The 27,725-nt window shown below is 34.5% G+C and overlaps 1 protein-coding gene across 5 annotated transcripts in view; it reads left to right on the forward strand.

Annotated features, from left to right (window-relative positions):
* The window catches only part of HECTD1 (HECT domain E3 ubiquitin protein ligase 1), a 103,731-nt gene that overhangs the window by 49,310 nt on the left and 26,696 nt on the right, over positions 1 to 27,725 (forward strand). For 3 of the 5 annotated variants that reach the window (XM_023731486.1, XM_023731487.1, XM_023731490.1), the window contains exons 13-27: positions 2,157 to 2,379; positions 2,993 to 3,256; positions 3,356 to 3,432; positions 5,729 to 5,863; positions 6,400 to 6,546; positions 8,464 to 8,558; positions 9,794 to 9,899; positions 13,506 to 13,640; positions 14,134 to 14,273; positions 14,696 to 15,019; positions 16,016 to 16,182; positions 16,297 to 16,473; positions 19,747 to 20,583; positions 21,444 to 21,665; positions 26,893 to 27,026. In XM_023731486.1, the coding sequence (XP_023587254.1) occupies positions 2,157 to 2,379; positions 2,993 to 3,256; positions 3,356 to 3,432; positions 5,729 to 5,863; positions 6,400 to 6,546; positions 8,464 to 8,558; positions 9,794 to 9,899; positions 13,506 to 13,640; positions 14,134 to 14,273; positions 14,696 to 15,019; positions 16,016 to 16,182; positions 16,297 to 16,473; positions 19,747 to 20,583; positions 21,444 to 21,665; positions 26,893 to 27,026 (3,183 nt within the window). The remainder of the gene's footprint in view (positions 1 to 2,156; positions 2,380 to 2,992; positions 3,257 to 3,355; positions 3,433 to 5,728; positions 5,864 to 6,399; positions 6,547 to 8,463; positions 8,559 to 9,793; positions 9,900 to 13,505; positions 13,641 to 14,133; positions 14,274 to 14,695; positions 15,020 to 16,015; positions 16,183 to 16,296; positions 16,474 to 19,746; positions 20,584 to 21,443; positions 21,666 to 26,892; positions 27,027 to 27,725) is intronic. The other 2 variants (XM_023731488.1, XM_023731489.1) reach the window with 2 other exon arrangements.

Here is a 27,725-nt window from a genome sequence, read left to right on the forward strand (position 1 = left end):
AATTGATACAATTTTTAACCTACAGAAAAGTTGCAAATATAGTCAAAGAATACCAGAGTACCTGTTATTCAAATTCAGTAACATTTTTCCCAATTTACTTTATAATTTGTGCACATGACCTCGTGTGTGTGTGTGTATGTGTGTGTGTGTGTAAACATACCATATGAGAGTAAGTTGGATACATAGTGCTCCTTTTTACACCTAAATATTAAGAAAACAAGTATTCTCTTATGTTGTCCCAGTACAGTTAATCAAAATCAAGAAATTTAGTATTGATACATAAAACTGGTATCTAATCCAGAGACCATATTCACATTTTGTCAGTTGTGTTGGAAACCCTATAGGACAGTTCTACTCTGTCCCATAGGGTCGCTATGAGTTGGAGTCGGCTCGACGGCAGTGGGTTTGGTTTTGGGTTTGGTTTGTGTTTAATGTACTTCATAGCATTTTTTTCTCCCCTAGTTCAGAATCTAATCCAGGAGCACACATTACATTTATTTAGTTATCATGTCCCTGAGAAGCTGCAACAGTTTCTCAGCCATTCTCTTTTTCTTAGCTTTGACATTTTTGAAGAGGACAGAGCAGTTATTTTGGACAGTGACCCTCAGTTTGTGTTTGTGTCGTGTTTCTTCATGATTCGATTCAGGTTGTGTGTTTTTGGCAGGAAGACCGTAGAGGTGATGCTTTGTCCTTCTCAGTGCATCATGTGCCTTCTCAGAGGCACATGGGTTTGCTTGCCCTGTTGCTTATGATATTAACTTGATCACGTGGTTAAGGTTGTCTCTGCTAACCGTTTGGTAACTTTGCAAAGTTATTCTTTTCCCTTTGTAATTAATAAGTAATTTGTGAGGAGATAATTTAAGACCATGTAAATATGTACATTTTAAGCTTTCATCCACTGTTTTCTAGTATCCATTAATGATTCTTGCATTGACTATAAATTTAAAATAAGCCATATCCATTTCTACTGATTGCCAACAATGATTTAGTCTAAATTTAGTGAGTGCTTACTGTGTATTAAGGAGCCCTGGTGGCACAGTGGTTAAAGTGATTGACTGCTAACTGAAAAGTTGGCAGTTCTAAACCACCAGTGGCTCTGCGGTAGAAAGATGTGGCAGTCTGCTTCTGTAGAGTTTTACAGCCTTGGAAACCCTATGGAGTTGCTATGATTTGGAATTGACTGTATGGCAGTGGGTTTGATTTGGTTTGGTACTGTATAGTAGTGACAGAGTAGTAATATTTTTGAGAGAATGTTGTGGTATAGCTCGTAATTGTAGAATTGAGTGGTATCTTTGGTTGGTAAATCTGTTTAATCATCAGAATTACTTGGGGATTTAACAGCAACAAAGGAAAACAAAAGATGATGTTTGAGTTCAACACCCTAGAATTCTTTCATCTGAGAAATACGTTACAGCAATCTCAACCAAAATCCCAGTCTTTTTGTTGAAATTAACAAGCAAATTCTAACATACATATGGAAATGCAAAGGACCCAGAGTAGCCACAGCAGCCTTGAAAAGGAACAAATTTAAAAGAAGTACATCATGGGATTTCAAGGCTTATTCAAAAGCTACAGTAATTAGGACAGTGTGGTATTGACAGAAACATAGACAGTTTAATGGACCAGAACATACTCTGCCAGATTTTAAGTCTTACTGTAAAGCTGTAGTAATCAAGAACGTGAGATAATGGTGTAAAGGTAGATTGATGACCCACAATTGATTTTGCTAGTACAAAAGTGCTAAGACAGTTCGATTGGGAAAGGATGATCTTTTCAAAAAGTTATGCTTGAACAATTGGGTAGCATATGTGAAAAAATGAACCTCAACCCTTAATTACTGTAGAAACCATATACAAAAAATTAAATGTATTAGCTGGTTGTGAATAGAACTAATCCATTAATCTTCTTTACCACTATACCTGGAAATGGTATAACTTAGATCATTATTTATATGAATTTCTTAACTTTTTTTAGGAATTAGTTGTAAGATTTAGTTCAGATAATTAGTTGAATCAGAATACATATTAGATTATACATAACTGAATATTAGGATGTTTTAATTTTAAATTCGATTCATGGTCACGTTTAAAAATACGTCTGAATATTTGAAATAGAAATTATTTTCCTCACTTCACTAAATAATTTTGCACATTTAGGAAGATGAACCACAGGAAGATGCTAAAGAATTGCAGCAAGGGAAACCATATCATTGGAGAGACTGGTCAATCATTAGGGGAAGGGATTGCTTATATATCTGGAGTGATGCAGCGGCCTTGGAATTATCTAATGGCAGTAATGGATGGTTCAGATTTATCTTGGATGGAAAACTCGCCACCATGTATTCAAGTGGTAGTCCTGAAGGTGGATCAGATAGTTCAGGTAATATTTTCTTTCAATTAAAAGATTTTGCTAGTTTCTACAGTTCGTGTAATTTGTTTTTCTGCTTGTGTTTTTGCTACCATTGTTATAGAAATAGCATATGTTCAATGATCATATGACCAGTTTCTTTAATATAAACAGAGAAAAAGTATTGTACCCTCTAAGCATTTTGTAAGTGCTGTTTTATTCTATGAGACAAGGAATATTATTGTACACTGCTGTACTTCGGGCCCCAACTGTATCTACTTTTAGTCTCTCCAACCTTCTAGGTAAATCTGCCTTCTGTCATGTGTTAAGTCATATGTGTATGTTGCTGTCTCAGATTATGTCTTCCCCTAAAATCCTCATATTTTGAAAAATTATTCCCATAGGATTGCTTTTATGCCTGAACCTAAATAGTTCAAACTGGTGGGAGGATACCAAAGAACTAAATTCTGTTAATTAAGTTTTGTTTTTTAAAATTGGTATAAAACTCTTGGGAAGATACCAAAGAACTAAACTCTGTTAATCTTCTGTATTGTAAAATTGGTATTCTAGTTGGTAATTTCTTTTATTTTGAAACATGGAGTATTTGAAATAAATGAGATTTACCACAAGCATTTTGTCTTTATAGAAAGCAGAAGTGAATTCTTAGAGAAGTTACAAAGAGCCCGAGGTCAAGTAAAGCCATCTACTTCAAGTCAGCCTATACTGTCAGCACTAGGACCCACTAAACTTACTGTAGGCAATTGGTCACTAACATGTTTGAAAGAAGGAGAAATTGCTATTCATAACTCCGATGGTCAGCAGGCTACAATATTGAAAGAAGATCTACCTGGTTTTGTATTTGAATCTAATAGAGGAACTAAACATTCATTCACTGCAGAAACTTCTCTGGGTAAGTATGTGGGTATGTAGGTTTAGCAGTAAGAGTAAATGTATATGTTAAATTGTATAATGTGTGCTCTATGACATGCCTTTTTTTTTTTTTTAAAAGGTTCAGAATTTGTGACTGGCTGGACTGGCAAAAGAGGCAGAAAACTGAAATCTAAGTTAGAAAAAACAAAGCAAAAGGTATATTTGTGAGATGTCCTGTTTTTCTGTCGCTTATAGTGACTTGGTAAAGTTTGAGTGGTAGATTATAAACATTTAAAAAATTGAGCAAATGTAACTTGACCTACTCTAACATATTTTTAGTTTTGCTTTTTCTAAGTTCATTATTTTATTTTCTATAATACATGTATATTTACAATTTTTATACGTGTACTAAATACAATACTACAACAAAGTGGAAAATAAAAATATGAGATAAAATTCAAATAATTTATTTGAGTTATTAATATCACAGAAACTTTAAACTTGTACTGAAATTATTATTAGTGATAAATGCTGTTGAAAACACATCATTACATTTTGCAATCCCGATTTAATACTTAGTGATACAACAAATTGAATGCTTGGTTCTAGATAGAGATTATTTTGATGCTTAGTTTTAAAATGGCATCTTAGATGAAAATGCTGTTTCAAAAAGATTCAGGAACATATGCATTATTGGCTACACTTTCAAAATCACAATCTTAATTTTAAGTTCCACCTATCAGTTACGCAAGTTTTTTTAAAAATATGGCTAGCATATTTTTATCTTGATTTATGTAAATTGTTCTTGTATGTTGTTTCATTTTTTTAGAATAAAATATTCTCATAGTTAAGAGTCCTATAATAGTGCCTGCAATAGTGATATAAAATAGTTTGTCTAATATAGTATGTAAAGAATGTGTTGTATGTGTTTGGGATTAGGGGAGGGTACTTGTGTTTCTTATGGCTTTGGCCATAGAAGTGGTAATAATGGGTTTTATTTGGAGCAGTATTTTTTAGATGAAGGTGTTCATGTCTTCAGTTCCAGTTGTTAATACGCATGCTGGGTCATCTGAAAGATACTTCCAGATGCTAGACCTTGGAAAGAAAATAGATATAATTTTTTTTTTTTTTTTTTTAGGAATGTGTATTACCTCTATAGCTGTATATATTATCTCATTATTGCTTCTGTATGTATTTAAAAAGAGTGTGAGGCCAGAGATTTCTTCTAATTCAAGCCTTATTATGGGCATTTGAAAAAGAACTATCTCAGTTGAAGATAGCCACTAGATACTAAATGGAATTTGGCCTAAGTAATTCTTAATAAAGCTTAATACCACTCAGCTACTCAAGAGTTTCTTGAAATACTTAATATGTTATATTAAACAGCCAGTTTTAGGTTAAATCATAGGGAACTGAAGTTTCATAATATAAAAGAAAAATAAATCACTGAGAACAGTCTCATTATGTTTTCAGTTCCTTGAAAATACATGATCATTGATTTAATTTCTTGAACTTAAATTGGTAGCCACTCACTGATCAAGTGGCTGTTCTTCTGTGTATGAAAGAAGTACCTATCAAAATGTAGTAATTACAGGTAAAAATAATTTTAACTATTATTTTTAATAGGGTTTATTTAAGCTGTTTTATGAAGAAATTGTGTCGTCAAAGTTGTTTAGTACACAGAACCTTCCTATCTTTTAATTCTGAAAAGCATAACAAAATGGAGTGGAACAGGTATTATTAAATAGTTTTGGGACTAAATTTTTTTTTATTACATTAAAAAATATACTAGGTTAGTTTGTGATTTAAATGAAATCAGATAAATCCTAAATTTACCCTGTCCAAGCATACATTTTAAAAGAGTGTTATGTACTAAATTTCATCAGCCTCAATCCTGGGACATGTATGGGTTGTTTTCTCAAATACCTTTATTTTAACTTGAATCAGAGGTAATCAGTGCCCAAAAATACGATCATACCTTCTCACAGTGAAATTTGTAAGTATGATTGTCATGTACACTAGATGTGAATTTACAAATAGAAAGAAGACACGAAACCTAAGTTATACTCGGAGCGAATACTCAGAGTTGACTTTGGCTTATGGGATTACAGGTGGTTTAATTTTCTTCTTTTAGTTTATTTATGTTTTCAAATTGTTTTACTCTAAACAGGTTACTTTTGTAAAAAGAACAACATTTAATTTTTTACAGATTGTGTAAATTTGATTTAGATGAAGTGAACACCTATTTGATATATGAATATGAAGTTTAAATAATTGAAAATGAAAATTATAGGAGTTTATTTCAGTTAACATGATACTAAAATCTACTAAGGAACTTTTTCAACTGTTAGAACTTTTGACATAATGTGAATGGAAGTAGTAACATTTTTTGAAAGTTGATATGGCACAAACATTTTAATTCTTAAAGTTGTATATATACATGTGGAAGGGACTATTTGGTAAAATTGTTAATTATAGTGAAAATTCCAACTTGCTTTGTTTATTTTGGTAGGTACGAACTATGGCTCGGGATTTATATGATGACCACTTTAAAGCTGTTGAAAGCATGCCTCGTGGAGTAGTGGTAACACTCAGAAACATAGCAACTCAGTTAGAGTCATCTTGGGAACTTCATACAAATAGACAAGTATGTCTACATTATAGATTCTAGATTTTATGACACACAGTGAATCTTAGTTTACTGTTTTCTCCTCTATCTTTTATATTCTAGGTATTGTTTAGGGGTTGGAAAACTACAGCATATGGGCAAAATATATCCTACTATCTGTTTTTGTATGGCTTGTGGGCTCAGAATGGTTTTTATATTTTTAAGTGGTTGAAAAGAAATGAAAAGACAAATACTGTTTTATGGCACATGAACATTATATGAAAATCAAATTTCAGTGTCCATAAATAAAGTTTTATTGGAACACATGTTCATTTAAATATTGTTTGTGACTGCTTTGGCTACTTATTTGTTTAGTTGTGACAGAGACTGTGTGGCTCTTAAATCTAAAGTATTCACTGTCTGATCCTTTACAAAAAAGCTTGTTGACCCCTGATAGAGATAATTTAATACTTTGAACTTCTTAATGTTTACTGTCTAATTTATTAGCATAAAGTATTTTAAGAGGTATGCTTATTTTTTTTATTGTGTTTATTAATTTTTTTTTTTTCCCTTAGTGTATTGAAGGTGAGAACACTTGGAGAGATTTAATGAAGACAGCTTTAGAAAACCTAATTGTACTTTTGAAGGATGAAAACACAATTTCACCATATGAAATGTGCAGTAGTGGCTTGGTACAAGCACTTCTTACTGTTTTAAACAATGTAAGTTTATCATGTAGTAGAGAAGTGAAAAGTTTAAAAACTATTGATAGCAGAGAGACTTTTAGTTTGTTTTGTCAAGAAATATTAAAGAGCTGAGTAATAAATGTTAATATTTATAATTTCTCCAACCTTTTCTTTAAGTAGTATCCTTAGTTTAAGCCAGCTGAATTAAGTAATTGAGTCTACTTTGATTTCTAAGTTCCCCATTTATAATCTGTTCGAGGTTCTATTGAATAAAACACTCACTTTAGCTTAAGATTCAATGTTATTTTTTGCTGCTCTAATTTCTTCATAAAACCCGTTGCCGTCAAGTTGATTCCAACTCATAGCGACCCTATAGGATAGAGTAGAACTGCACCATACGTTTCCAAGGAGTGGCTGGTGGATTTGAACTGCTGACCTTTTGGTTAGCAGCCAAACGCTTAACTACTGCACCAGCAGGGCATAAGTTAATGTAAAAGGAACTAAGTCTACAGATCTTCCTTCTTAAGTACCTAAATTATATGCCATAAAAGTAATTTATGAACATTGATAGTTTAGGAAGTTTATATGAATATTTGACAGAAGTATTTGTTAATAACCTTATGTTTATGTTCAGTTTTGTCTATTCTGAATATCTATTATGATAAAAATCTTTTATTTTAATGAAAGAAATTGTATATATTTATTGCAACACATTCCAACAGAATACACTTATAAGAAGTGAAAATTTTCTCCCCCTTCAGTTCTACTTGCCTCTTTAATTTCTTGATTTTTAAAAAAAATAATATTTCAATTGTAATTTTGGTGAAAATTTACACAGTAAATTAGGTTCCCATTTGACAATTTCTAGATATATTGTTCAGTGACATTAGTACATTTTTAACAGTGTGTCAGCATTCTTTTTAATTGCATTCTGGTTGTTCCATTGCCAGTATTCTAGTTTGCCCGCCCCCTTATCTTCTCATCTTTGTTTTAGAATAATTGCTGATCTTTTAGTCTCATATAGATGGGTGGTTTTTTAACAGGATCATACTCACGGATAATATCCTTTATTTTGTGTGCCTGTCTGTTATTTCACTAAAAGGTGACCTCAGGAGATAGTTTCGGTTCCAGGTTTAAGGAGTATCTCAGGACAGTAGTCTCAGGGAGTCCTCCAATCTCAACTGGTCCAGTGAGTCTGGACTTTTTAAGAGTTTGAGTTCTGTTCTACATCCTTCTCCTTTTCTATTGGTTTATCTTTTGTGGCCCTGATTAGAACAATCGGTGGGCACCATCTAGTTCTTCAGGTCTCGGGGTAGATGAGACTGAATTTCTTGATCTTAATCATTATATCTGGTGGTACACTCTTAAGATCCACTTTGTTAACTTCAGTCTCATATCTTGTTCGTTAATTTTACCATTTGAATTTGTTTACATTTATAAAATTATAGTGATACATGACATATCATTCAGTAATATCTATGAAATCATGGTTTTGGTAACACCAGTTATATTTTTTCTACTACTCACCAAATATGTACTGTTAAAATGGAAAATGTCCATATATCATCTGAAATCACCTTTCATGCTACATTTTGGTGAACACTGATTTAGCAGAATAATTGCTGACTACACTGTAACATATAATAATTTTAAGCCCCCAAAAAACACAAACCCTTTGCCATCGAGTTGATTCCGATTCATAGCGACCCTATAGGACAGAGTGGAACTGCCCTGCAGGGTTCCCACACAGCAGCTGGTGGATTTGAACTGCCAACCTATTGGTTAGCAGCCAAACACTTAAACCACTCCGCCACCAGGGCCCCATAATGATTCTACTCAGGTTTTGTTGATAATTTTTATGATAATATTAATATTCATCTCTGCATGAGTTTTTGATAGATTCCAGTTAAAAAAGGTTTTTTTTTTTTGTACTTTCTACTTTTTTTTTTTTAGAGCATGGATTTAGATGTCAAACAAGATTGTAGTCAACTGGTAGAAAGAATAAATGTTTTCAAAACAGCCTTCAGTGAAAATGAAGATGATGAAAGGTAAAACTTCAAATTTCTTTATATTTGATATTTGCAGTGTTTACACAGATGGTACACTTTCTGTAAAATAGAGTCTAATATAATGTTTATACACACAATAGGAACTAAAGTTTTAATGAAATTAAACAAATTTTAATAAAATTTAATAAAAAAGTAGTTTATAATGCAAATGTAAAATAAGAGGAAATTTTTGAGAAATATTTTCTTAATCTAATGGAATAAAAGAGGGTTAAATTATATTTTGGCTATGAATACAGCTGATCACCATTTAAATTACATTTCTATTTGAGATACATTTGAAATTTGAAAAATGATTACATGATGACATTAAGTAATAATTGTTCTTTTTATCTAATTTATGTTTTTTTTTAAAGAATTCTTTTTTAGGGTACATACTGAAAATATTTCTGGATAAAATGATATGCTGTATGGCATTTTCTTCAAAGTGTATGGGAAGGAGAGAAGTGGGTGGGGATATAGATAGGTTCCTTCACGTGGATCATTAGTAGATAGTTGTTGAGAAGCTGGGTCATGGGTTGATGGGGGTTCATCATACTATTTTGTCTTCTTTTGTGTGTGATTGAATTTTTTTCATAATAACTGAAATTTAATTTCATGTACCATTTTAATTAATGCATATTACATTTTACATATAGTTTATTGGAACATTCCTATATTGAACATTTCAGTTCTTTGCAAATTATTACTAATATTAAAACTAGTCTCAGTAGAACCATCCTTTTCCATACATTTATGTAGTAGTATTACTGTGTCAAAAGTTATAGTAATTTTTAAAAATTCTTGATACAGATTGTCACATTATTTTCTAGAAAGATTATGCCAATTTACACTTTTACCAATAATATGTGAGAAAGTAGATCTTATTATTCCCTTGCTATCAAATATTCTTTTTAAAACTTTACCATTGCATATGGTTTTGTATGTATCAAATTTTTCATAATAAAATCGCCTAAACTTTAAAAAAACACATATCTGCTTTGAATGCAGTTAATAAGAATTTTATTAGAAAAATGAAATATTTTATTCTTGAAGTTGAGTTGTGTAAGTATCTGTCTAATACAGAGTTAGAAGTAGTTTAATACAAAATTAAGCTTCTCTTTGTGTTCATGGGCAAAGTAGGGTCTAGACGTCTGAGGTTAATAACTGCAATTACTGCATGAACTTTTACAGGCAGTCTTATAGAAACTTTTGACAATTTTTTTTTTTCCTAACAGTCGACCAGCAGTTGCATTAATTCGAAAGTTAATTGCTGTACTAGAATCTATTGAACGTCTACCTCTCCATTTGTATGATACACCAGGATCCACATATAACCTCCAGGTAACCATGAAAAATACAGTCTAAGTTATTGAGCTGAATGTAGTTAGGAACATTCTTATACTTCTTAAAAAGTTCTTTTACTTTCATGTTGGATTAAAATAATTCTGTTTAATCTTTAAAAACTTTGACTTAAATGTCATTTGATTGATCTTTTTAGTGACTCTTGAATGTTTTGGTATTTCCACTCTATTTTGTTTAATCAAATCACTATGGAAAATACCATTAAAAAAGCAGTGCCAGGAGCAGAGCGCGTCCTTTGGACTGGGGTCCTTGCACAGAGAAGCTCCTAGTCCGGGGGAACATCGATGAGAAGAAGGCCGACAGAGAGAAAAAGCCTTCCCCTGGAGCTGACGCCCTGAATTTGGACTTTTAGCCTACTTTGACTGTGAGGAAACAAATTTCTCTTCGTTAAAACCATCCACTTGTGGTATTTCTGTTATGGCAGCACTAGATGACTAAGACAGAATTTGGTACTGAGAGAGTGGGGTGCTGCTCTAACAGATACCTAAAGTGTGGAAGCGGTTTTAAAACTGTGAATGGATAGACGGGCGGCAGTGACAGAGGACCAGCAGCGGCAGAGAACCAACAGCAGCAGAACCAGGAGACCCGTGCAAGATGGCACGGGAGCCGACCCACGGAGCGAGAGAGCTGAGTGCCTGTGCGTGGGAGGCTTCCTGGCGGAGTGGGGTGCCTCCAGGCACTTATCCGTGGGGCTAGGCTTGCTGACCCATGGAGTGAGGGAGCTGGGTGCCTGTGCACAGAAGGCTTTGGGCACTTACCAGTGGAGCTACTGAGCTTTGGAACGCTTGCCACAGCAGGGCAGATGCGGGCCTCAGGCCCGAGGGATGAGAGGCCATAGGAAGCAGAAGCTGAAGAGACAAGGGACACAAGAAGCCGAGCTGCTTCAGTCTCAAAAGGTATGGCCATGACCTCAGGGGTTTCAAAGGGTGGAGCCATGGCCTCTGGTGTTTCTAAGGGTGGAGTTGTCACTGCAATGGACTAGGAGAATGGTGCACCTAAAGCCGAGGGAGCAGAGTTGCTGTCCCAGCGGGCCTGGAAGGCGGAGCTGAAGCCCAGGGCCGAGGGGCCTCCACTCAAAATCCAGAGACTGTGACCAATACCTAGAGTCTGGAGGGCAGGGCCATCGGGTAAATTGTCTCAGAGAACAGAGGATTATTTTCAAAGCCTTGAGGGCTAATGTAATGTGTTCTGCTGACTTGCTTAGTGCCTGTTACCACTTCTTTCCCTGCAGTTTCTCCCATTTGTAATGGAAATGTCTAGCTTGTGCCTGTTCTGCCATTGTACCTTTGGAAGCAGATAATTTGTATTCTAGAGTTCACAGATTAAGAGGAATTTTTGGATTTTGGACTTGGAGTTAAGACTTTTGCTATGATATGATGAGATGAATATGTTTTCCATGTTGCAAGGATGTGATTTTTTGGTGGCCAAAGGGTGGAATGTCATGGATTGAATTATATCCCCCCAAAAATGTGTGTATCAGTTTGGCTGGGCCATGATTCCTGGTATTCTGTGGTTTTCCTATAGGTTGTAAATCCTGCCTCTATGATGTTAATGAGGGAGGATGGGTGGCAGTTTTGTTAGTAAGGCAGGACTGGATCTAAAAGACTGGATTGTATCCTGAGGCAATCTCTTGAGATATGAAAGACAGAAGTGAGCAGAGAGACAGGGGGACCTCATACCATCAAGAAAGCAGTGCCGGGAGCAGAACTCGTCTTTTGGACTGGGGTCCCTACGCAGAGAAGCTCCTAGTCCAGGGGAACACCGAAGAGAAGGCCGACAGAGAGAAAAAGCCTTCCCCTGGAGCTGACGCCCTGAATTTGGACTTTTAGCCTACTTTGACTGTGAGGAAATAAATTTCCCTTCGTTAAAAAAAAAATCACTATGGAAAGTGATGCATTTATTTACTTAGTAAGTATTTATTGTAAGTAATCATATTTGGTAGATCATAAACGGAAAAAGATACTCTGTCAGTGGAGAAAGCAGAGAAAAGAGTTCCCTGTTCTGGAATTATGAATCAAGTCCCTTCCTTGTCTCTGTGTGTATCAACATATTTAAAAAATACGAAAATATTTTAAGCACACTTTTTTTAAAAAAAAAAAATAGAATTTCTCAGTGTCATTGGTTAGAGCCGGATGGCCTCCGCTTTTTCCATTTCCATTGATCCTTTGGGAAAGCTGTCATCGCTTAGTTTTATAGTCTCTTTTCTCCTGAGACATTATTTGGTTGACGTTCTCATTCATTCATTCCATTATTTTGTTAGAAGGTGCGATACAGATGTGAACAAACAAAACAAACAGCTGACATTCCAGCTCAAATTTTTATTACGTCTGTGGGTTCAGTAATTTCTAGCGAGTCCTTCTGTCTTGAATCTTGCCTTTATCCACTCTATCCTGCCTTAGGTTGCATGGAATAGATTCTTTACTATGCAGCAGCCTTTAATTAGTGACTAACAATCTACATTTGCTCAAAGAGTGCCTGCTCACACAAACAAAACTTGCCTTCTCCTGAGAACCCAGTAGTGTTACTTTAGCATTAGCCCCAGACTAGAGAGCTTGCCCCGGGTTTTATATTACATTTGGTACACTTGACATTGTAGGTATATTAAACAAGATGTACAAGGCTACTTTTATTTTGTTTCAGACAGTTAATAGAGAGCATCTAGGGGACTGCTTTATGGTCCATCCCTTTTTAGGTTTTATCCCTGGTACATCAGTGAGGTGGCAGTGGATCACAAAGATTCGGAATTTGGATGCTTTTACAGTCCTAGGAGGACCAACATCTTTTATTACACACTTCTGATTTTTAGGCATTTGTACAAGATCCAAAGCCTGGGATGCTAGGAATGTACTTTCTGGTAGTTTTGCAGTCTGCAGTCCTACTGGAGTACACATTGTTGTTATTGTGTGCCATCAGGTCAGTTTTTGACTCATAATGTTGCCATGTGTGACAGAGTACAGCTGCCCCATAGGGCTTCCAAGGAATAGCTGGTGGATTCCAACTGCTGGCCTTTTGGTTTGCAGCTGCTCTGTTAACCACTGTGCCACCAGCTCCTTAAAATACACGTACATATATTTAGTTATGTCTTTCTAGGAATTAGTTAAGATTGGTACAGAAATGAAGCTACCTAAAATTGCTAGTCCATACTTGTTGCTTACTAGAATGTATTGGATTAAAGGTTATCTTGTATTTTTTAAAGTTTATTAGCCATAGATTATTTAATATAGTCTAGCTATGAAGAAGATAATTAGCTCAGCAGCTACTTTTCAAAAACTTACCTGGAATAGTGAAACTTACAAGTTAGATATGTAATACTTCTGTTAAAGTATTTTATAGTTTTGTTTAAACCACATACTGTTGAAGTTGTATAGAAATTCTAGCCAGTTAACTTTGTTTCTTTCTTGATAGCCATTATCACTTATTCAGGGGCCCCTCCCTTTTTTTTCCTTAAGCATTTAATAGAAAACACATTTGTTCATTCATCCTTCCTTTCTGGTTATGCTTTATAAATCTAAATTATGTTCGTTTGTATAATTCTAAGGAAAAAGGCAAGGTATTTTCTGAAGTATTTTGATCATTTCTTTGTAGATACTTACAAGAAGATTAAGATTTCGGTTGGAGCGTGCACCCGGTGAAACTGCTTTGATAGACCGAACTGGCAGAATGTTGAAGATGGAGCCTTTAGCTACGGTTGAATCTCTAGAACAGTATCTCTTGAAAATGGTGAGCTTATGGCAAGGGCATGGCATTCTCTGCCCTTTAGAGAACTGATTTGAGAAATAGGTATCCAGAGATTATAGTGATACAGTTCGATTCCATTTCTAGGAATCTGTTCTAAGAAAATAATCTTATATGTACCATAAATGCTTTCTACATAAAGATGTTTATTAGTTATTTGTAATACTGAAATAATGAATTCATTTGAGTACTATATAGCTATTAAAATGTATAAAATATAATGATAATAGAAAAATATTTATGTAAAGTATGAGCAAGACTGTTCAATTCTTTGCATTGAAATGATAGACTAATGTAAATGCTCTATGGTATTAGAGTGTTTTGGTTATGGCTCTTTTTGGTTTGTGTTTTTTCAGATATGCTTTAATGAGCATCGCTTCTAATAAAAAAACAATTCACATTAAAGGGATAGAAAAAATGAGTAATAAATTTGCAGACATTAATAAAGTTAATATTTTGCATAATTTCTTTGTTTTAGGTAGCAAAGCAGTGGTATGATTTTGACCGATCTTCATTTGTTTTTGTTCGAAAATTAAGAGAGGGCCAAAATTTTGTATTTCGGCACCAGCATGATTTTGATGAAAATGGAATTATTTACTGGATTGGGACAAATGCCAAGTGAGTTATTCTTTATTAATCTAGAGTGACCACATTCACTTGGAAAGAGAATTCTAGGTAGTAGAATAAAATTATGAACTGTTAAAAAAATTTTTTTTAGTGGTTAAAATATATATATATATATATATAAATAAACCATTTGCCAGTTCAACAGTTTTACATGGATAATTCAGGGACATTGATTTATTTCATCATGTTGTGTATGAATCTTTTTTTGTGCATCCTGCTGTTTTAACGCATTTTGTCTTATAGGATAAATTTAAAATTACCTAAATTATATTTATGAAGAAAAAAAATGTTTAAATTACTACTTAAAGAATTTTATTTAAATTAATACAATTTTATATTTAAAAAAGCTAATGTGCATAAATGTAATTATTTTAACAGTGTTAACTGATGTATTTTTTTAAATTTCTGTGTAGAACTGCATATGAATGGGTAAATCCAGCTGCGTATGGACTTGTAGTAGTAACATCATCAGAAGGAAGAAATCTACCTTATGGCCGCTTAGAAGACATTTTAAGTCGTGATAATTCAGCTTTAAATTGTCATAGCAACGATGATAAGAATGCTTGGTTTGCCATAGATCTGGGTCTGTGGGTGATACCATCAGCATATACACTTCGTCATGCTCGTGGTTATGGAAGGTCTGCACTGAGAAATTGGGTTTTCCAGGTATCCAAAGATGGACAGAACTGGACTTCTTTGTATACCCATGTTGATGACTGCAGTCTCAATGAACCAGGGTTAGTTGAGGAGTCTTTGAAAATTGGAAAGCTCAATAAAGAGCTAAATTTGTTTTTGTTTTTGTTTTGTTTATAATTGTATACCCTTGGAGCTCTCGTCTTTGTGAAATGTTGAAGTAAGGTTTTTTTTCCTAAACACAAAATCACTTGATTCTATAGTTTAAGCACTAAAACTTTAAAGTACTGGCTTTACCAAAATTTTGTCAAAAGCTTTAGACTGACTGTCAGTAGAAAGCTTAGCCTATTGATTTTTAAAAATTGATACATAGTGTATATATAGCATACTAACAGAAACAAAAAAATGGCATTTGTTTTTTACTAAACTATATATTCACATACATATGAATGTTCAAAAAATTAACGATGGCTATTTCTGGTTATGGAATTATAGCTGAATTTTTTGTTTTCTTATTTTCATTTATCTCTCTTCCTGAATTTTATATATTGATTATATATATATATATTTTTTTTCGGACAAAAGTCCAGTAATTTCTAAAATGTTAGTTCTAGTATGTTTTAATTGTACATTGTCTGTGGCACATTTTGAGGGGTAGACTGTGAAGTTAATTGCTTTTTGCTTTTCACATTTGATACATTGTGGAAGGAGCTTCTTAACGTTAGGATTAATAGGTAAACTTTTCAAGCTTTAAAGTTAAAATTTTAATACAAAATTTAAATCTTTGCAAGAATTTTAAAAAAATCTTTAAAGGGTTTATTACTCTTTTAAAATTTCTTATTTCCTTAGATTCTATTAGTCATAGAACACTGAATGTTATGAATCAGATTACATAGTATACATTTAAACATTTCATGTTTAATTTTTCGTGCCTACTTTTTTCCTCCTTTATTTTCTTGTTTTTTGTTACAAACTATTGACTAAATAATGGAAGTTTATTTTTCCCACAGTTTCTATTATGTAAAAAATCTTACCCACCTTGATCATCTTTTTCATTTGTTTTAATACATTACAAAATGTTTTCCCTAACATATTTACAGGTCAACAGCAACCTGGCCTCTTGATCCACCTAAAGATGAGAAACAAGGGTGGCGACATGTGAGAATAAAACAGATGGGGAAGAATGCTAGTGGACAAACACACTACCTCTCACTGTCTGGATTCGAACTTTATGGTACTGTAAATGGAGTATGTGAAGATCAGCTAGGTAAAGAGCTGATAGGATTTGACTTATAACTTAATCATTAATTAAATTTAGAAATTTAATTAATTTATAAAAATTGATTTTGTTTATGGTATTGCTCCAATTTCCACCTTACAGGAAAGGCAGCTAAGGAAGCAGAAGCTAATCTTAGAAGACAGAGACGTCTGGTACGCTCCCAGGTTCTAAAATACATGGTTCCAGGGGCTCGTGTGATCCGAGGCCTTGACTGGAAGTGGCGAGATCAGGATGGCAACCCACAGGGGGAAGGCACCGTCACAGGAGAACTACATAATGGTGAGTAGGTGCCTAGCGTTTAAAGTGTAGAAACCAAGTATGTACATAATAAAATTTCTTTTTTTTGTTACTTTTGGATAATTCATACATTTTATAAACATACCAGCACTACATAGAAGAACTGATCTAATGATTTCATGTTAAAAATGGAAAAAGCATTTATTTAGAAATAAGGAAAAATTTCAAATTCTTGGGTTTTGACCAGAAACTTACTGCTAATTTTTTGAAGTGGTTAACAAGTTACTGTAAGTTGAATATCCTTAAAACATATTTTCTGTTTTTTTGTTTTGTTTAGTATTCACATGTTTCCTCTGGATTTTATTTTAATTTCTTATGCTTTTCCTTGTCTTGGTAGCTTCACAGGAATCAGACAGTAATATTTTAGTATAAGTCATGTAGAAGCTGAAGTATTATCATTTTTAATTACTCATTTTTCAGTAAAACATACAATAATAACCATAGCCTCTTTGTCTATTAGTACGTTATGAGATATTTCACAGTGTGTCTTAGTCTACCAGCTTTTCTTTGGGATTTTTCACTTACATGTTTTGTAAAGGTCATTGTTTTTAAATCAATTTCGTTTTTATCTTTGATGCTGTATATTTTATGGGAAGTCTATACCCACTTAATAAATTGCTGTTAACTCTCAGAGACGACTGTAGTGGCTGATTTTTTTTCTTAGAACTATAGGCTGATTTATTAGCAGATAATTTACCTAAGCAGTAGTGGGTTCTTATCCATTTTACCTAGCATTAAAAAAAATATATAGAAAAATGTTTATATTCTCAATGTATACCAAATATGGAAAGATTTGTAATTGAAGTGACAGTGCTTAGGAGAATGAGTAGCATTTACTATCTTAATATATTAATATTTTACATGATAATGGCATTTACTTGTTTAAATAAACCCTTTGATTACGTGGCTGTTAAGATTATTTTCCTCAAATTACCACACCACTGAATGCACTTTTAAAAAATGAGTTTCTGTATAGTCATACCCTAATTGCAAATCATTGTTATCATAACGGGTTTATAGTGAGCATATATGTAACTGCCAATATTTATAAATACTAGTAATATTTGAGATATTAGTACCATTCAACTGAGAAATTTCAGATGCTGCCATTTTTAGGCTTCTTAATGAAATACTTCAATGTTCTTTCTCCCCTAAATTGTTAGTCTTGATGTGACTTGATGAGAGTAGACCAGTTGAGGATAAGTAAGTACAGGGTGTTTTTTTTTTTTAGCTGGAGCCAACTGAAGCACTGCATAGGAAAACTGGAATTTTAATGCACAGTATAGCAATCAAGAAAGGCTTGCTTTTGCTGATTGACAAATGTAGGAATTTGGCATTCTGGCTGACCAAGATAGCCATTCCTGTTAAGTCATGCTTTAAAACCTTTGTCAGAGAGTGTTCTTAGCTTCCAAATACTTAAGCCAACTGTTTCTAATAATGGCTGTTCATATTTACTTATTTATTTATTTATAAACTATCTTGTGGGGTAGGAGGAGTTGAGGGTTTTGTGACAGTTATGTACAGTATATGTTTGTGCCCTTTTTTTTTAGGTTTTAGTTCCTTCAAGTTTGAGGTATCAGTTTAAACACATTCCAAAGCCTCATATAAGTGGTTTATGTTGTTGTTGTTGTGTTTTAAATTATTTTTCCATGTTATGTCAATTAAATCTGTTTCTTTTTTTAAAGAGTCTGTGTTGGTAAGATTATCATTTATTCCACAAATACCAAGTGCCTACTATGTAAAGATGCTTTGTTAGACTTCAGATATACAGCAGTCAACAAAAAAGTATGATCCCCTACCTCCCTGGGTAAAACAAATAAACATGACTATACATTTTGGTAACTGCTCTGAAATAAATGATCAGTTTGGGACCAATTAATATTTGGACCAATTAATACAATACAGTTGTCATTTTTATTTGGGATCGGAATATGTTTCTGAACTTTGCCTTTTATCATACTTTTCCATGTAGCAGAAGAGATAGTTAAATGTGGTTCTTCAGATGTTATTTCATCATACAGAGTAAATTGAGGCAATTGAAATCACACCTAAGCTACGTAGGTGCATTTGGGGCAATCAGTTTTCCCCTCAAAGAACTCAAATGCAGATAATTTGCATAAATAATTCATTGTTACTTATACCCCGCTGAGCCTCATCGAATACATATATGAACTTGGCTTGTTAGTTTGTGTGTGTGTGTTTATGTGTTTTCTAAACTTCATAAAGACTTTATATTTAACAAAATGATTTTTTATGTGTTTTTTTCCCTGAAGTAATTAGCTTATAAAGCTAAAGTAAGATTGTAAAATGTCTATTAATTTCTTTTCTAATAGGCAAATTTATTGTCTTGCTTTTGGAAGTTAATTAGCTTTCTTTATTGAAAAAGAGTAAGTTTTATTTTCCAAGTACTAGTAAATATGGATTGAATGTCATTATTCTCATTAGTTCTTTTATGTTATTAGCTTTAGCATATAGGTTGTGTAATAAAGAGCTTAGCATGCTTTTTAATTTTGACTTTAGAGCTTAATGTGCTTATTCAAATTTATTAGACTTAATCATAACAGAACCAAGTAACGACTGAACTTTGAGAACACAACCGAAATGCTCACTTAGTGTTTTATTTGAGCTAGTGACCTAAAATTTCTACAGTGATATTTCAGTATTTTATCTGTCAATTAGACGATTTAGTACAAACTAAGAAATTGGTGGTGAACCAGCACTTTTTTCTAGAAATGTCATTTGACCACATAATTATATCTAGCAATTAAAAAAAAACTTAGACGCCGTCTATACTTGCTGAAGTTGTAGTATTTTACTATTTGTCTCTAGCTTTTGTTTTGTTTTTAAGTCTTTAAATAGTTCTTCCATTTAAAAGATACCTCGGTAGATGTAAATATGACCCTTACATTGTTTTTAAATATCATCACAGTGAACAGTTCTGAAATAAGGGAAATAAAAAGAATTTTAAGTTTCCCAGAAACTTTGTATACAATACATATTTCTTTTTTTTACATAGTTGTATCACGAGAGTCAAATAATACAGGTTTTTAGGTAGCTAGCCTAATCATATATAATCAAAGAATGAATTGATTAGAGTCCAGTAATTTATATTTAATTTTAGTTGGCAAACCTTAAATGACTGTAGAAATTCAAAAATACAGCACTGATGAAAAGCTGATCCCATATGTGGAGCTACTGTCTGACACGCTCCTATCTGCTTTCTGCTGGGTCTCACAAACTCCTGTCCCTTTCCAGGCTGGATTGATGTCACCTGGGATGCTGGTGGCTCAAACTCTTACCGTATGGGCGCAGAAGGAAAATTTGACCTCAAGCTTGCACCAGGGTACGACCCTGATACAGTGGCATCACCCAAACCTGTTTCATCCACTGTTTCAGGCACAACGCAATCATGGAGCAGCTTGGTGAAAAACAACTGTCCAGACAAGACATCTGCTGCTGCAGGCTCCTCAAGTAGAAAAGGAAGCAGCAGTTCTGTGTGTAGCGTGGCCAGTAGCAGCGACATCAGCTTGGGTTCGACCAAAACGGAACGGAGATCAGAAATTGTAATGGAGCACAGTATAGTTTCAGGAGCTGATGTCCATGAACCGATTGTTGTTCTTTCATCTGCTGAAAACGTCCCTCAAGCAGAAGTAGGGTCATCTTCCAGTGCCAGCACCAGCACCTTGACAGCGGAAACGGGAAGTGAAAATGCTGAAAGGAAGTTAGGCCCTGATAGTTCTGTCCGTACTCCTGGGGAGTCTAGTGCAATATCCATGGGAATTGTTAGTGTTAGCTCTCCTGATGTTAGTTCAGTATCTGACTTAACTAATAAAGAAGCAGCTTCACAACGACCCCTTAGCTCTTCAGCAAGTAACAGACTGTCAGTGAGTTCTTTGTTGGCTGCTGGGGCCCCCATGAGCTCTAGTGCAAGTGTACCTAACCTATCCTCAAGAGAAACATCTAGCTTGGAAAGTTTTGTAAGGAGAGTGGCAAACATAGCACGGACTAATGCCACGAACAACATGAATCTAAGCCGAAGCAGCAGTGATAACAACACTAATACTTTGGGGAGGAATGTGATGAGCACAGCAAGTAAGTGAGCTTTTCCTTGTGGAACCCAATGCTTTTTTCACTCTGAGTAGGGTCTCTTGTTCAGTGGGTGCTGGCTGTAGTCTTTAATTAGGTCAGTAACCATGTTAGCTGCAACGTCAGATTTAGTGTTTCTGGAAATATGAAGTTGAGTTCTAAAGAATCATAGTATTTTAAGAATTCAGATGTGATAAGGAACCTCTTATTCTGAAAGGATAAAATAATAACACACTTTTTCATTCTTCTATAATAAGTGATTAATTAAAGTTGCATAAGAGATTAGATAACTTAAATATTATCATACAAAAAAAAAAAAAACAAACCCATTGCTGTTGAGTTGATTACGACTCATAGTGACCCTCTAGGACAGAATAGAACTGCCCCATAGGGTTTCCAAGGAGAAGCTGGTGGATTTAAACTGCTGACCTTTTGGTTAGCAGCCAAGCTCTTAACCACTGTGCCACCAGGGCTCCAAATATTATCATAGTTCATTGAAAACAGAGCGTTACATTGGTATAGCTTTTACTTAGATCCCAAATTGATTGTAGCCTTTGAAGGTTATTCTAATTTAAGCTATTAATGGGTCAAAGTAATTCCCTTGTAAAACATCATTGGGAGTTATTTTTTCATTGCTTGTTTTACTTTTTTAAAAAAAGTTAGGTTTAATTTTTTGAAAAACATAGTGTTATAAAAATCAATTTTTAGTTGGATTTCAGTTGGGTTCCCAAAGTTGTTGCTCTTCAGCCTTTTCATTATTATTGTGTTTCATGGCCTTACTCCTTTTTATAAATATAAAACCTGCTTTTTCTAAGATTCATACAATCACACGTATTTGTACTGATTTGCTTCATTTTTATCTTTAGCCTCTCCTCTTATGGGTGCTCAGAGTTTCCCTAATTTGACCACACCTGGTACTACATCAACAGTGACTATGTCAACATCCAGTGTTACTAGTAGCAGCAATGTAGCTACAGCAACAACAGTTTTATCAGTTGGCCAGACATTAAGTAATACTTTAACCACCAGCCTCACATCAACCTCCAGCGAGAGTGACACAGGTCAGGAGGCTGAGTACTCCTTATATGGTAAGTTATAGTTCAAAATTAAAATATTTAGATATTTACACAGGATGCATTTATTATGTTTTCTCCTAGGATGTTTTTACCTTAGGGTTAGAAAATAATTCTCTTTTCTTACAAATACGGTATCTTCTTATTCGACAGAAAAACTCACAGTGGTGTGAGAAACTGTTAAGAAATTATCTGATTATAAACAAAGCAGACATCTAGGAGCTTTTGTGTCAACCTTTTTTGCCTTTTGTTACTAATAAATTTTTGTTGAAGAGCCATAATAACAAAGGTATTTGTTTTCACCTTTGACAGAGAAAAATAGAAATAAGAGTAAGTGATATTTTTTCTACATTATCAAGGTCTTTTGGAAATAATTCCTTAAGTAGGTAACACGAATTTTTAAAATAAGTAATTAAGCTTTGGTTAGAAAGTTCTATATTTACATCATTATGCTTCCATACTGTAATCAGAGTTGTAAAACCATTTGATTTGATTAAAATACATACTTCTAATCAACTCACTCTACTTTATTGGCAAAGTAATACTTCTTTATAGAACGTGTAGAAGAAAATAAAAATCAGCTAATCCTCACCTCCCAGAGATAACCACTGTTATCTTTTTTTTTTTTTTTTTAATAATACTGTTTAAGGTGAAAGTTTACACAGCAAATTAGGTTCCCATTTTAACAATTTCTACACAGATTATTCAGTGATATTGGTTACAATTTTCATAATGTGTCGTCATTCTCATTCATTCTGTTCTGGTTGTACCATTTCCAGTACTCTGGTTTCCCTGCCCCCTTACCTTCTCATCTTTGTTTGAGAGTAATTTTTGATCATTTGGTCTCATATAAATGACTTTTTAAAGGAGCTCATTACTCATGAGTGATAGTCTTTATTTTATGAGCCAGTCTGTTATTTAGCTAAAAGGTGACCTCAAGGGATATTTTTGATTTAAGGTTTAAAGAGTATCTCAGAACGATAGTCTCAGGGAGTCTTCTAGTCTCAACTGGTCCAGTAAGTCTGGACTTTTTAAGAATTTGAGTTCTGTTTCACATTTTTCTCCAATTCTATTAGGATCCATCTCTGATTCAAATGGTTGATAGTAGTAGCCAGGCACCATCTAGTTCTTGTCTCAGGGTAGATGAGGTCATTGTTTGAGTAGACTACCACTGTTATCATTTGAAACATATCATCTGATGTATATGCTCATTTATTTTTTTTAACAAAGGGATTATATTCTTTATAGCCTGCTGTTTTTACTCAGTACATTGTGAAAATATTTTTACATCATTTTATGGGTTTCTGTAACATTTGTATTGGCTATCAAATATTCTACTGTTTGACTACATAATAATTATTTAGTAAATTCTGCATTTTGGCTAGTTAAGTTGTAGATTTTTTCATTACCAGAAACATTGTTATATTTGAGCATCCTTGAATTGTATTTTTGTATATTTCCTTAGGATAAATTTCTAAAAGAGCAATTGACAAATTGACTTAAAACTTTACACTCCCAACAAAGTTCAGAAGGCAGGAAGGGACAAGAAAGATGGGTGAATGGAAACAGGGAACCCAGGGAGGAAGGGGATAGAGTCCTGTCGCATTGAGGGGATTACAGGTAATGTCACAAAACAAAATGTGTATAAAATTGTTGAGTGGGAAGCTAGTTGGCTCTGTAAACTTTCATGTTTGTGGCACACAATTTTGATCACATTGCCCGTTCCTTTTTTTTTTTTTTTAATTCTCTTTTATAATTTCAAAGTCAAGAAAATTTATATGAGAATATATTTTATCTGTTTATGTTCCATTTTAATATGTTTTCTTTTTCCTGAGAATGTGGCCTCTCCTGATCTAAGCCAGGAATATGATCTGATGTTCTATGGTTTTAGGAAAGTCATTACATTTCTCTGCATCTGCTTTTCATATTAAATGTGTGTGCAGCAAAATAATGATGATTATTACACCAAAGTATGGTAAATTCATTGGATAAGTTATTTTCCATTGTAGTATTCTTAATGGAGGCTCTCTGCCCCTTCCTACTCATTTGTTATATATGTTAACTTTAAAAATTTAATTCTTGATCGTGAAGTTTAAGACGCTTGTAGGTGTGCTAGTGGGAAACATTAGGGAAAAAGTTACGGCTACTAGTCAGGGTTTACAGTTATTGTTAGGTGATGAAAAGTTTCTTTTCTGTATTCCTAAAACTAAAAGAGTCTTTAAGACTGCTAGTATGAAGGATCAGGTTAATGTCCATCTTACAAGAGAACTTCTATATGTGCAGACTTTTACTGTGTTATGTATTGAGGGGCATGATTTCATTGTATGATATGGCCAAATCTATGAAATAAGAAACTCTTTTATATCACTCAGTTTTTATACTGTCTGGTAAATGAGAAAAGAAGATGAGTAAAAAAATTCTGACTTCAGTGAATATAACATATTAGAGATAGAATTTCATTATGTAAGGTTAGATTATTTCCGTATAAACCAAAAATGAAATTGATTTATTTTGTCTACCATCACATTATGTTTATGAGGACCACTGCTTAAACTCCTGGGAGCTTAGTGGTGCCTTACATATATTAGGGAGTAATAAATTTCATCAAATCTAAGAAGCCAGTGATTATACAACATGTCATCGTTTTATGTCACTAAATAAGAAAAGTGCTGCCAATTCAGCTGTGACTACCATTGCTTGTTAAGACATAGTGTGGTTTCAGAGCATTAAAGTGTTAACAAGTGTATACCTTAGAAACGAATTAAATTATCTTCTGGAAGTGCCTTTGGAATACAGAAGATACCTTTTATCCATTGTTCAAGTCTGGTGTTACGTTAAGATTTTTTTTCCCCTTCGACCTGGTAAAAACCTCTCCTGTTTTAATCCCTTTATTTCTCATTTTGGTTTCAGTTCTTGTGAAGAATAACTTGTCAGCATCTTCATTTATGTGGGACAATGTAAAATTTTTGCTGTTTTTAAAAATTGTATTAAAATATAGAGAACGTTAAAATTTGCAATATTATCCATTTTAAAGTGGACAGTCAGTAGCATTAACTACATTTACAATGTTTTGCAACCATCACCACCATCTGTTTTTGAATTTTTGTCATCACTCGAAACAGAAGCTCTGCACCCCTTAGGCAATAACTCTCCATTTTCACCTGCCTCCAATCCTCATAACTTCTGATCTACTTTGTCTCTAGGAATTTGCCTATTCTGGATATTTCATATAAGTAGAACCATAATATCTGTCCTTTTGTGTCTGCCTTATTTTTGTTCAGTTCATCTATGTTATAGCATGTATTAGAATTTCATTCCACTTTATGGCCAAGTAATATTGTATTTATATACCATAATTTGTTCATCCATTCATCGTTTGATTAACCCTTCAGTTGTTTCTGTCTTTTGGGTATTGTGGTGAACAAGTATCTTCTTGAGTCCTTGCTGTCAAGTTTTTTGGTATATAACTAGGAGTAGGATTGCTGAGTCATCTGGTAGGAAAGTGTTTAACTTTTTGAGGAACTGCCAACCTGTTTTCCACAGTAGCTGCACCATCTTACATTTCCACCAGCAGTATATGAGACAATTCTGTTTTTTCCACATCCTCACCAACGCTTATTATCTTCTGATTGTTTGATAATCACCATCTTGGTGGGCGTGATGTTTATCTGTGTTTTAATGACTATGCGAAGGCATTTGACTGTGTGGCTCATAACAAATTATGGATAACATTGCGAGGAATGGGAAATTCCAGAACGCTTAATTGTGCTCATGAGGAACCTGTGCATGGATCAAAAGGCAGTCGTTTGAACAGAACAAGGGGCTTCCACATGGTTTGAAGTTAGGAAGGGTATGCGTCAGGGTTGTATCATTTCACTGTACTTTTTCAATCTGTATGCTGGGCAAGTAATCCAAGAAACTAGATAGACTATATGAAGAAGAACAGGGCATCAGGATTGGAGGAAGGCTCATTAACAACCTGTGATATGCAGATGATACAACCTTGCTTGCTGAAATTGAAGAGGACTTGAAGCAGTTACTGATGAAGATCACAGACTAGTGTGGATTACACCTCAAGGTAAGGAAAACAGAAATCTTCACAACCAGCCCAGTAAGCAACATGATAAACGGAGAAAAGATTGAAGTTGTTAGGGATTTCATTTTACTTGGATCCACAGTCAACACCCATGGAAGCAGCAGTCAGGAAATCAAGAGACGCATTGCATTGGTCACATCTGCTGCAAAAGACTTCTTTAAAGTGTTACAAAGCAAAGATGTCACCTTGAAGACTAAGGTGTGCCTCACCCAAGCCATGGTGTTTCCAATCGCCTCGCGTGCGAAAGCTGGACGATGAATAAGGAAGACTGAAAAAGAATTGATGCCTTTGAATTGTAGTGTTGGCAAAGAATATTGAGTATGCCACGGACTGCTAAAAGTATGAGCAAATCTGTCTTGGAAGAAGTACAACCAGAATGCTCCTTAGAAGCAAGGATGACGACACTATGTCTCACACACTTTGGACATGTTGTCAGGAGGGATCAGTCCCTGGAGAAGGACATCATGCTTGGTAAAGTAGCGGGTCGTGAAAAAGAGGAAGACCCTTGATCAGATGGATGACATAGTGGCTGCAACAGTGGGCTGAAGCATAGCAAGGATTATGAGGATGGTGCAGGACTGGGCACTGTTTATTCTGTTGTGCATAGGGTCTCTATGGGTTGGAACTGACTCAGCGGCACCTAATAACACCAACAATAACATCATTATGTAACCTTCCAGGTCACACAACTAGTAATTAGCAGAGTTAGAATTTAAATGCAGGTCTCACTGACTGACTTAATTCTGTTCTTTTCCCTCCTAAGATTTTTTTTACAGTTTATCTATTTATTTGTTTACTTGTTAAATACCTCTCCTGCCTGTAAGCATGCTTGTCCCTCTTGAGTTTTACTGTTGTTTTATAAAACCAATAGGTCTTGGCTTTTGCAAACGGTTTGCCCTTGGCTACTAACCTAAAGGTTGGTGGTTTGAACCCAACCAGCAGCTCCCTAGAAGAAAGGCCTGGTGATCTGCTTCTGTGAAGATTACAGCCAAGAAAACCTTTATGGTGCAGTTCTCTAACATATGGGGTCACCATGAGTCAAAATGGACTTGATGGCATCGGGTTTGGGTTTTTTTGAGTTGTAAAACCAGTAACTAAAGTAACTTCATCATGTGTTGACAGTCAGGTTGTTGTTTTGTTTTCTAGATTTCCTTGATAGCTGCCGTGCCAGTACTCTGTTAGCCGAGCTAGATGATGATGAAGACTTGCCTGAGCCAGATGAGGAAGATGATGAGAATGAAGATGACAATCAAGAGGACCAAGAATACGAGGAGGTTATGGTAGAGATAGAGTTTCCCATTTTCTTCACTAAGATAGTATGTTAATAATTGAATTGAAGGGATGAAAAGCTAAGTCATGATTAAGCTTTGAAACAAGGAACTAATGGCACTAGTGTGAAAAATATGGTCAGTTAAGAAAAGTACACTTTTTAAGAATTTAGGGACTCCTTTAAAAGGAAAAAAATGGTTATATTTGAAAAATACTGCGGTGTCACATGCTGATTTTTTGTTATTGTTGTAATTAAATGAAGTTTACATTTCAAGTTAGTCTCCCATACAAAAATTTTTTTTTTTTACGTACATTGTTATGAGACCCCAACCGCTCACCCAATTCTGTGACAGCACACTCCTCCCCTCCGCCCGATTCCCCATGAACATTCAGTCAGCTCCTAACTCTCTCTGCCTTCCCATCTCACCTCTGGACAGAAGCTGCCCCTTTGGTCTCTTGTATCTACTTTTCTAAGAGGCACATTCTTTACAAGTATCACTTTATGTCCTCACGAGTGCTACCTTATGTCCCACAGTCCAGTCCAATCCTGTCTGAAAAGTTGGCCTCAGAAACTGTTTTAGTTTTGGGCTGATAGAGAATCCAGGGGCCATGCTTTCTGGGGTTCTTCCAGTCTCAGTCAGACCATTAAGTCTGGTCTTCTTACTAGAATTTGAGTTCTGCATCCCATTGTTCTACTGCTCCATCAGGGA

This window comes from Trichechus manatus, unplaced genomic scaffold, assembly GCF_000243295.1.
Source record: "Trichechus manatus latirostris isolate Lorelei unplaced genomic scaffold, TriManLat1.0 scaffold00043, whole genome shotgun sequence".
NCBI lineage: Eukaryota > Metazoa > Chordata > Mammalia > Sirenia > Trichechidae > Trichechus > Trichechus manatus.